Here is an 11,366-nt window from a genome sequence, read left to right as displayed (position 1 = left end):
TTTGACCTTGAAATATGTGAAATCACATTTGCTAAATATTGTATAATTTCTTAATTTCCAAAAAAAAAACGTCTTTTTTCACTACATCTTGCCACAGACCGATCTCTTATGTGCAATAGTTCAGCACAAACACGACTGTATTTCTCTTATTATGAAATTGAACGTATTTTCATATATTTAAAAGCTCATCTTTGGTTTACTATAAAATATTTATCAACATGTTCTGTATACTATCCTAGTATATTGTTGATACTTTTATTGATTTAGAATATATAATATATGTATATGTATATACATATATAGTACTAAAAATGGCAATTAGGTAGAACTCTATATTGAATTATTGGATTTTTTAAACTTTTATGTGACAAAAGCCTCAATCAGCAAATTGGTCTTGGTAGTTTGAAACCTTAAACTGTGTGATGAATGGGGCATCAAAAATAAAGAGTGTATCACCTTGACAAACATCCCCAAATCTGAAATCATGCCATCGTTCAATGTCACTCTTCACAAGTGATGTCACATCTCATAGCTAGAACATTCCACACTGACACAGTTATTCCATTCAGGTTTATGATCATTTTCCCCCTCAGATATTCCATTAAACTATTTGTCTATTTTATGGTCACTGAAATGAAAAACCTCTTGAGTACTACTGTCCATTTGCAAGATTATTATTAAATAAAAGCTCAGGCCTCTCATTATTTTTATTTCCATTTATAGAATCCTCGTGGCACAATGATTAAGAACTTGGCTGCTAAGTAAAAAACTGGCAGTTGAAACATCTAAAGTTGCTCTGTAGGAATGAAACTTGGTCATCTGTTTCCCTGAAGATTACAATCAAGAAAATCATACAGAGTAGTTCTAGTTTGTCATATATAGTCACTATGAGTTGGAACTGATTTTAGTACACTCAACCACAGCATTACTATGATGTCTAATCAGTAATTTGGAAAATTTTACTTGTGAGCTAACACTGAATTATATGGTCAAATGTCTAGAAAAGTCATACATTATATGATAATAGAAACAATCATCACTAAGAGAATTAATGTCAATGATATCAAACAGATAAAAATAGTTCATACATTACTTATACACATATTTTGTGGGAGTTGTGATTCATTATAAATAGAAATAAGAACATAATTTTTCAAATATTCTTAAATTCAGTTATAGAGAGAAGTCAGAAATAAATTATACATCATCACTGCCTTGATAACAAACATGGGTTTTCTAGCCCTGAAGCTCCATATTTTCTTTACAAATGTGATACTTAAAGTTCTGTTAGAAATATTTTACATTAATAAAACTATTGTAGCATGTGAAACTTATAAAATAAGAAGCATTAAGTACTGTGTTATACATATCAGAAGACCTTTGCATTCTTCTATACAAATGTAATTTATATACTCACTTACCTCAACACTGCAACATATGATTCAGGACATCAAGAAGTAACTACAATCTCTTTGAAAAGATGTTCCAATATAAGAAAAACCTCTTAGTTATCAGGTTTATGGAAATACTGTTATAGTTTGCATTTTAGCAGCTACATGTTAATATTAATGGACTTTGGAGCAAAATTACTGAAGTTTGAAGAGAAATGCACATGTTATACCTAGAATATGGACCCCCAGGGACTACATATGAAAAAGAAGCATACAAGCAGAGCGGCAAGAATATAAGGCCTAGAAGCCTGGAGGCTCAACAGACAGTAGCACATTCAAGTGAGGATTGGGCATAGAGCATGTGTGCTGAGGGCAGGAGAGTACTACCACTTAGTCAGAAATCAGCAAGCAGGGGATACTTTAGCACCTTTCTGTGGCCAGGCTTTGGGAAGGAGTATGATTTGATTCTTGAGATAATTCCACCCGCTGACCAGGTCTAGAAACCATAACAGCAAAGACAAACAATATATATTTCAGAAAACAAATATAAGGATACCTTACATGACATGCTATCATGTTAATTTGACTTGTTCATCATTAGACTCCCTCATTATTTGACCAATAACGTTTATGATAGGCAATGCTCAAAACATTTTAAATGCTTCATAAGAATTCTACCACTTGATCAGAAAGACCTAGAAAACTGTTTGGGTTTTCTATTACAGGCTGCAAAAGTTGTAGTTATATTAGATAGCCTGTATTTTAAGTAGATTAGGTTACAGATACAACACAAATCAGCATAAAGAAACTAGAAAAAGAAAACCTAAGTGCTCAATTTTGTTCTCAATCCATAGTGCTGGTTATACAGTATTGTGAAAATTCAATGAATTGTATACTTAGAGTATGTGCATCTTTCCTGTATATGAAAAGTTTATTCCAAATTATCTAATTCTTTGAAGACATTGGATGATGTATAAATAAATGAGAGCTTGAAATCTTTTTTTTTAAAAAAAATTCCTTCTAAACTTTCTTGGTTCTAAGCCTTCTTACATCTTAAAGAAAAATGGAACTAGTTTCCAGAGCAGACACAGATGTAAACATTGTCACTAGGACTCATGAGTTATATAAAGGATAAAATAAAATACTGAGTCCCTAAAAGTGCTACATTTTAGATAATAATTCAGAGTTTACTGCTATTTTGGCAAATTCATGTTCTGCCAATACTATAACAAATGTTGCCCCACATAGCCTTCCCTATTTCACTGTAGGATCACCTTCAGAGTAATCAATCAACAGTCTCTTGGGGACAGATTCTACATTTATGTTTTGTTTTCGTTTTGGTTTTTTAAAATTGCTTTTACGGTTAGCAGGCAAAAAGTCAAAATGAACATGTAGAGGGTCCAGCTCTGATGGAGAAACTGTTACTCCTCACAGAGGATGTTAAACGGCATTAAAAGTACATATTAAATTCCTCAACAAAATCAACAGAAAGAGCATGAAATGAAGTCCTGCTTGGAGTTAAATCCGTACATACAGCTCTAGAGGAATAAGAGAGATAGTAACCTCTCTTCTTATGGCAGGAATATTAGCTAGGCATCTAGCAAACCCAAGACGAGATAATGTTTACCAGCCATTTTCTTAACTCCCCCCAAGGCCGGATCTCAATCATTGTATTTTCCTGGGGGTTCTTTTATCTGTGATACTACTCAGGTTTCATTCCAAGACTTCCTCTGTTAATATTTATTCAAACCAATTCATGTAGAAAGGTCAATTACTCTGGTAACAATATCTCAGTGAAGTGAATTGCTTCAGTTAAGCATGTTTTATGGTAGGCATACAAGTGGATACACACATGTAGTGGGTTAAGACTAGTCATATACCTTAAGAAAGACCTTACCATTTCCCAAATATAATATGAGTCACATCTCTAATTCAACACTAGGCAGAATTTTATAGAGCCAAAGAAATGAAGAAATCTTAGTCAGTCTGGAACTGAAAATATGGTAACTGCAGTTAACAGTCACAAGTAATCCTAGTTCATCAAAGAGTACATTTTGAAGTAAGAGTAAAATATAACAATTACTGTTACTTGTTCAAAAGATGCTTTTTATTTGTACTAACACAATTGCTTTACCTTCAGTGGTGTTTTTAATAACACTTACCACAGAGTGGGAACTTGGAAGTGGTGGCCGTACCCCAAAATTTATATTCCCTGGGTAGAAAGAACATGGATAATTACTGTAGTGTGCATTTTAATTATCAACTCATCCCCCTTCCTCACTGCACGTCAATGTGATCGTTATACATATTTACTCGAAAAGAATATATACTGTCTTTAGTGGCTCATCATTTCTAACCAACCAGTAAAATAAAGCCTCATCCAACCTGAATTTTCATAGGCAAAATCCTAGCTGAGTATTTTATTAGTATTTGAAAAATAAAGATTATAGCATTGAAGTAACTCACCATTATCTGTGCCAATTTTCTGACAAGGAACTGTAAGAACTCTTAACAACCCATCTGGTTTATAAGAATAATGTTCAACTAGCTGAAAGAGAAGAAATTAAAGGTAGTTAACAACCATGGCACAGAAATAGAAAAATACTGACTTATAGTCAGGTTTTAAAAATTATTTTTAAGACAAAATGAAACAAAAATAAATACAAATGTTTCTGTTGGTCAGGCTTCCTAATTCTTCTCCAGGATTCCTTCCTCATCCCATCAAACTTCTAGGGAGAAGTCAACATTTATGACCTTCTTTCTATAAATCTACATTGTTTATAAGTAGCCAAGGTGGTGTAGTGCATTGCATATTAACCAAAAGTTAAGTGGTTTGAGTCCACCAGCAGTTTCATTTAAGAGAAAGATGAGTAGTCTATTTCAGTAAAGCTTTGCAAAGACAAAAAACACAACTGATGGTCACTGTGAACCAGAATCAACTTGATGTTGGTGGGGCTACTATGCTCAGGGTTATTCTATTTCAACCTGATTTACTAAGACATGCTACTATTTCAGGCACCAACTTCTTCTGCTGAATGCAATAATTTATTCTCAGACGAATCCTATTTAATTTGTCAAAAATATTTGAGATATTCTATTAATTTCTCAAACTATAATTAAAAGATCTCATTAATATTTATAGAATTTTAAATATTTAGACAATTGATGTCATAGGGTAATTGAGAAGAATAGGGATACAAGTAGGGATTTCTACTAGAGAAGCAAAAACTTACTACCTAGTTGATTTCAATTCATAAAAACCTTATAGAACAAAGCAGAACTGGCTCTTAGTATTTTTAGAGTATCAGAACCCTTGAAGATTGGCTTTTCTAGCCACTGTGTTAGCCCCCATTAAGGGCATAGTCTCCAGCTACCTTAATTAAGGACACAGTCTTGCAAATCACCAACAGATGTGGGATCAATACAAGAGAGAGAGAGCTTTCTACACTGTGAGGTACTCTGGTGACAGTAGTGAGAAGAGGGTAGAGACTGTGGCACTGCTGTGAAAAGACTGTGGCAAAGTGTAATCCAAGGAACCTTGCCTTTATAGTACAGTCAAAGGTTTTGCTTGTTGAATGACACAAATGGAGATCTTTACACTTAGGTTCATAGTAGCATTATTCTTAATAGCAAGAAAAAGGAAACAGTCCAAATGCACATAAACAAAGAATGGGTTGGGAAATTAAGGTACAGTCACACAATGTAACACTAAAGGGGAAACAATTTTATAAAGCACAATCAACATTCCTGGTACTGGCAGCCAGGGAATCAAAGAAGAACTGCATTGGGAAAGTCTGCTGTCAGGGACATTACTAGAGTACTGAAGAGCAACGATGCCAGTCTGGAGACTTAGGTGCGCCTGATCTAAGCCATGATCTTCACAATTATGTGCTATGCTTCAGAAGGCTGGACAATGACTAGGGATGACAGAAGGAGAACTATCATCTTTGAGCTATGGTGCTGGAGAAGAGTGTTGAATATACCATGGACTGCTAAGAGAACAAACAGGTTCATCCTAGAGAGGGTGAAATCAGGCTACTCCTTGGAGGCAGGGATTCTGAAGCTCCATCTAACATACTTTAGGCATGTTGCAATGTGGGACCAGCCCTTGGAGAGGGACATTAAGCTTGAGAGGGTGGAGAAACAGTGCAGGAGGTGAAGACCATCGATGAGATGGATTAACTCAGTGATTGGAGAAATAGGGGTAAAAATGTCAGAGATGATAAGATTGGCTTAGGATAGATAGAGCAGGGTTTAGAAGTGTTGCACACAGGGTTGTTATGAGTCAGAAGTGACTCAAAGGCACATAAAAACAACAACAATAATCATATAACATGGGACAGTCTAGAGAACCTTATGCTAAGTGAACTAACTCAGTCTTACAAGGATAAATAACTGCGTAAGATCATTATTGCAAACATAGAAGGAGAACTAGTAAGATACTGATAAAAATTCAAAAGGGGAAAGGGAGTGGAACAAGGTGGTGAAGGGTTGTGAAAGGGGATCACTAGAATAACAGAGTTTGGTGAGTGGAGGGTGGTGTGAAGGCATTAGGAAAGATCCAATGGAAACCTAAAAATATGGATAATAGTAGTGATAGGCCAACAGTAATTAATTTTCTAAAACACAATGCATACGAGTGATCATTTTAAATACAATATGAAGGTAGGCACATGTGAAACAAAATGCATATAAATGATTCACAATGCATTTTTATTTTGTATGCAAACCAATATAAAAGAAAATGTAGCATGTGAGGGAACAGCATAAACCCCATTTTTTATAAACCCCCATTAATACCAGAAGCAGAGGCGGGCCATAAAAATTCTTAGCTTAAGGCAAACACAAATGCCCCTGATAAAGTCTTATCTGTCCTTGCAAAGTAAAGAATTAATTAGTGTTGTTGTTGTTGTTGTTATGTGCCTTGGAGTCATTTGTGACTCATAGTGATCCTATGTACAACACTTCTAAACCCTGCTCAATCCTGTGCCAATCGCACTGTCTCTGACACAACCATCCCAATTACCCCAGTGACTGAATCAATCCACCTCATAGAAGGCCTTCCTCTCCTGCGCTGTCCCTCCACCCGCCCAAGCATGATGTCCCGCTCCAAGGACCTGTCCCTCCTTACAACATGTCCAAAGTATGTCAGACAAAGTCCCAGAATCCTTGCTTCCAAGGAGCAGCCTGGTTTAACCCTCTCCAAGACAAATCCGTTTGTTTTCCTGGCAGTCCATGGTACATTCAACACTCTTCTCCAGCACCACAGCTCGAAGGCATCAATTCTCCTTCTATCTTCCCTAGTCATTGTCCAACTCTCTGATGCATAACAAGTGATTGCAAAAACCATGGCCTGTATCAGGCGCACCTCAGTCTCCAGAGACACACCGTTGCTCTTGAGTACTTTAGAGAGGTCCCTAATAGCAGACTTTCCCATTGCAATACGTTTTTTTATTTCCTGACTGCTGGTGCCAAGAGTGTTGACCGTGGAGCCGAGCAAACTGAAGCTGTGAACAATCTCAATCTCTTCGCCACCCACCCTGATGCTGCCAATTGGTCCAGTGGTGAGAATCTTTGTCTTCTTGACATTGAGCCTCAGTCCATACTGAAGGCTGCAGTCCTTGACCCTCTGCAGCAAGTGCATGAGGTCTTCCTCAGTTTCAGCAATCAGGGTTGTGTCATCCGCATAATGCAGATTGTTAATAGATCTTCCACCAATCCTGACGCCACACTTCTCTTCATAGAGCCCAGCCTCTCGGATAATCTGTTCTGCATATAGGTTGAAAAGGTATGGAGACAGGACACATCCCTGGCATACACCCTTCCCAAGTTTGAACCATGCAGTGTTACCCTGCTCTGTTCTGACGACTGCCTCTTGGTCCAACTATAGGTTTTGCATTAGCATGATTAAATGTTCTGGAATTCCCATTCTTCTCAGAGTCAGCCACAGTTTGTTATGATCCACGAAGTCAAACGCCTTTGCATAATCAATGAAACACAAATAGACATTCTTCTGGTATTCCCTGCCTTCAGCTAAGATCCATCTACCATAAGCTACAATATCCCTTGTACCACGACCCCTTCTAAACCCAGCCTGGACTTCTGGCAGCTCTCTGCTGATGTGCTGTTCCTGTCCTTTTTGGATAATCTTCAGTAGAATCTTGCCTGCATGTGAAATCAATGATATTGTTCTGTAGTTTCCACATTCTGTTTGGTCACCCTTCTTTGGAATGGGAACAAATATAGATCTCTTCCAGTCAGGTGGCCAAGTGGTTATTCTCCAGATTTCTTGGCACAACTTGGTGAGCACATCCAGGGCAGCATCTGTAACTAATGTCTAGGTGACACAAAAAGAGTAAAGGCGGGCAAAGTAGCCAGCCCATCAAAAGCCAACCCACATGACTGATCCCCTGACCAACCAACCAGGATCTCAATCTCTCTGCCCTGACAGTGGCACCCAGGAAAGCCATAAAAGCAATTGGGGGGAGGGGAGACTCAGCACTTTTCCCTTGCCACCTTCCTACTTGAGGGAGAAAGTCTCCACTTGTGGATACTCTGGAATAAAGTGCTTATTTGTATTTACAAACGTGTGGATTAATTCTTTTGAGAGGCATTTCATGGACAGAACATTTGGTGAATGGGCTGGGAATTGCCTCCCCAAAGAATCCTGAGTATGTTAAACACTTAAATCCCGGCTGGTAAATTCAGCGAGGCTCTCACTGTGTCTATTGTCTCTTCTGTACATGGTAGTTTGAACCGTAAACCTAAGCCCGAGTTTCTGGGCAGACATGCCTGACAGAGCTCCGGCGTGGGGGAGTTGGAGACATCCACTCAGGCTCTTTGGAGAGGACAGGGTTCCTCTAGTCTGGTCTGAAGGAACTAAAGGCGGGTCGCTCCCGTCATCTGGAGCCCGTACTTGGGAAAGGCTTGAGTTCCAAGCTTTGGTTTTTGTCATCTTTTCTACTTTGTCTGTTTGTCTTTGTTCTTGTCCTATTGTTGCCAGGCCATCCAGATCAAGTCGTATAAAGGAGCCCAGATGGAACCGTTAAAACAAAAACAGTAAGTAGCCGGCAAATCTCGCAGAGCAAATTAAAGGTTATTATCTCTTTAAGACAGGAATAGGAAAATGGCAGCAGCCAGCACCAGTGAGTGTGCTCACCCTCCTCTGGGGTGAGGCAAGTTGTCCCACAGCTGCTGCACTGCGCCTGGGCAGCAAAGGCAAGGCAAAACACAAAATGTTTTCTGGCTGCAGCGGGGTGGTGGTGGGAAGGAACCACCACGAGGCGCCACTGATAAAAACCCAGGTGCTCCAGGTGCCCGGGAACCAGCAAGTGCTGGCATGGCCCTGCAGGCACGCAAGAGGGTGGGGCGTCCTGGTTTGTCCGTGGCCAGGCCTGCGCAGGTGCGGCTCAAAGGCTTGACTCTTTCTTTCTTTCCCTTGGGAATCCAACTGCTATCCCTGTGTCTGTGCGCCTCTGTGGGGGTTTTGCCTAAATATCCTGTATGTCTGTGGTATACATTGTTTAAAAACTAAAACTGACCCTATAAAGCTCAGTACATTACACTAATAAAAAATTGCTTAAGAGCTCAAGGGTAAAAGCAAGAGAAAGGTCATTTTTGCAATTGTTTCGGTATATGTAGAAATACTACTGCTGATTTAAACTGGTAAAAAGAAAGCAGTTAAACTCAAAATCTTAGCAAAATATAATGCAAGCTTTATATAAAGCTCAGCAAGAGAAAAATGTGATTCCTGTTTCAGTTTGGCATTAAAGGAGTTGATCTCTTTGGCTTTAAAACCATGAGGGTCTGAAGAGGAGATATCTGAAGAATTAAAAAAAAAACCTCTTCGGAAGAAAATAATAAATGATAGTAAATCTGACACAAAGGAGAATAAATTTCTTCCACCTCCTACTCCAAAATTAAGCAATATGATACAGAATGATAGTCCTTATTAGAAATTAAGTAAACAAGTTTTAAGACTTTCTAATAAAATATACAAATTAAGTTCTCGTAATAAGATATATTACCAAAGTAAAAATACAGCTTCATCAACAGCAACTGTTCCAGATTCTATGTTATTTAATAATGTGAATCATGCTCCAGTGGAAGTAACTACTTTTAAAGAAGCTTCTATATTTCCAGCAACAATTCAGGATATGCCTCCCATCAAGAATAACCCCAAGAGCATCAATTGTATCAACATCAGTCGTTATCTTATAAGACAATTAAAAAATTAAAGCAAGTCATAGTTTCTTATGGTATGCATTCTACATAGTAAAAGACATATTACAAGAATTAACTACAAAATTTAAATTAATTCCTTATGATTGGGAGTCCATAATCGGAACGGTTTCAGAATCTGGAGCATATTTGCAGTTTAAAACTTGGTGGACTAATGAAGCTACAAGTATGAAGAGAATTAATTTATCTAGAAATCCTCCTGTTAATGTTACTGCTGATCAATTGTTGGGAAAAGGACAATGGTCTGGAATATAAGCTCAGTTACAGTATGGTAACACTGTGATTTTACAAGTAAGGCTTTACTGTATGCAAGCCTGGAATAAAGTAGAAATTTCAGACAAAGGAGATCAATCCTTCATCAGAACAACACAATCTGAAAATGAAAAATATACTGATTTTTCTATCTAGATTAAAGGATGCAATTAATAAAGCAGTATCTCAGCCTGAGGTTCGTGAACTTTTGTTAAAAACTTTAGCATATAAAAATGCTGATTCAGAATGTCAAAAGGCTATTAGACCAGACCATTGAAAACTCAGAATGCTTCCCTAGATATATATGTGCTTGTATAAACACTGAAACTAGTTCTTATCAAACCAATCTAATAGTTGCTGCTTTAAAAGGGACTTTAAATTTGTCTCAAACTGAATGTTACAATTGTGAAAAATTAGGACATTAAAAAAAAAAGGGAGAGGAAAAATCCATGTCTTCAGGGCTCTGTAGAAAACGTGGAAAAGGTTGGACTAATGAATGTAGATCTTTATCTGACAAGTGAGGAGCAACATTACAAATTCCCAATAAGATGCTGAATAAAAAGAAACAAGGACTTGTTAGTTTTCAAAAACCTAATCTTTTAAGAAAAGGAATAAAATATCCAAATTTATAATGAGGGCCACATGCTCTCCCCTTAACTTGGCTAACAGAAAACCAATCTGGGTGAAGCAGTGGCCCCTTACTAAAGAGAAATTAAAAGTTTTAACAATATTTAGCAGGTCATATTAAATACACTTTACAGCTTTGCAGTGTTTGTAATAAAAAAAGGAAATCAGGTAAAGGAACTATCAGTAAAAGTAAAAGTAAAAACTTCACCTTTGCAAGTAGATACTTACTGAAAAGATGCAAATAAAATAAGTTACGCAGGATATACTAGTGGTAAAAATAACAAGGTAGTTAAAACTAAACTATATGCTACTATTATGCTATTGCAAGATAAAAACTTTCCATTTAATATAGTTACTGATTCATAATATGCCAAGTTTACTGTTAAAAATATAAAAACAGTAAATGTTAGTTAGTAAAGATTTTCATCTCCATACACATTTAAATATTAATAGAATAATAAAAATTTTAAATTACACGGCAACAAGCTCAAGAAATTATACATAGATGTCCTCAATGTGGTCCCATTAATGTACCACACTATGAAAAAGGAGTTAATCCTAGAGGTGATAAACAAAATGTATTATAGCAAATGAATGTTACTCATATTCCATCATTTAGGAAGTTACAATATGTTCATCATACTATTGATAATTTTTCAGGCTTTCAGTAGGCTACTGCTTTTACTCTGAAAAATCAGAGTATGTAACCCAACATTTATTTGAAACTTTTAATGTGATGGATCTTCCATCAAGTGTTAAAATTGATAATGCTCCTGCTTATAATTCTAAGAAAACACAAAAGTTTCTTAAAAAATAAAACATTAGACTGCATTGCTCCCCTCCGACCCGGCTCGC

At 37.0% G+C, this 11,366-nt stretch overlaps 1 protein-coding gene across 2 annotated transcripts in view; it reads right to left on the bottom strand.

Annotated features, from left to right (window-relative positions):
* SYK (spleen tyrosine kinase) overlaps nucleotides 1-11,366 on the bottom strand; it is a 248,996-nt gene that overhangs the window by 115,106 nt on the left and 122,524 nt on the right. Inside the window, exons 4-6 of one of the 2 annotated variants that reach the window (XM_006901174.1) lie at nucleotides 3,858-3,939; nucleotides 3,554-3,603; nucleotides 1,819-1,887 (exon numbers count right to left, since the gene is read on the bottom strand). In XM_006901174.1, coding sequence (XP_006901236.1) covers nucleotides 1,819-1,887; nucleotides 3,554-3,603; nucleotides 3,858-3,939 — 201 coding nt within the window. The remainder of the gene's footprint in view (nucleotides 1-1,818; nucleotides 1,888-3,553; nucleotides 3,604-3,857; nucleotides 3,940-11,366) is intronic. The other variant, XM_006901175.1, reaches the window with a different exon arrangement.

This window comes from Elephantulus edwardii, unplaced genomic scaffold (assembly GCF_000299155.1).
Source record: "Elephantulus edwardii isolate Elephantulus edwardi_28Jun2011 unplaced genomic scaffold, EleEdw1.0 scaffold00313, whole genome shotgun sequence".
NCBI classification, from domain to species: Eukaryota; Metazoa; Chordata; class Mammalia; order Macroscelidea; family Macroscelididae; genus Elephantulus; species Elephantulus edwardii.
The sequence above is the reverse complement of the archived record's forward strand: the minus strand, read 5'-3'. Positions and strand labels throughout refer to the sequence as shown.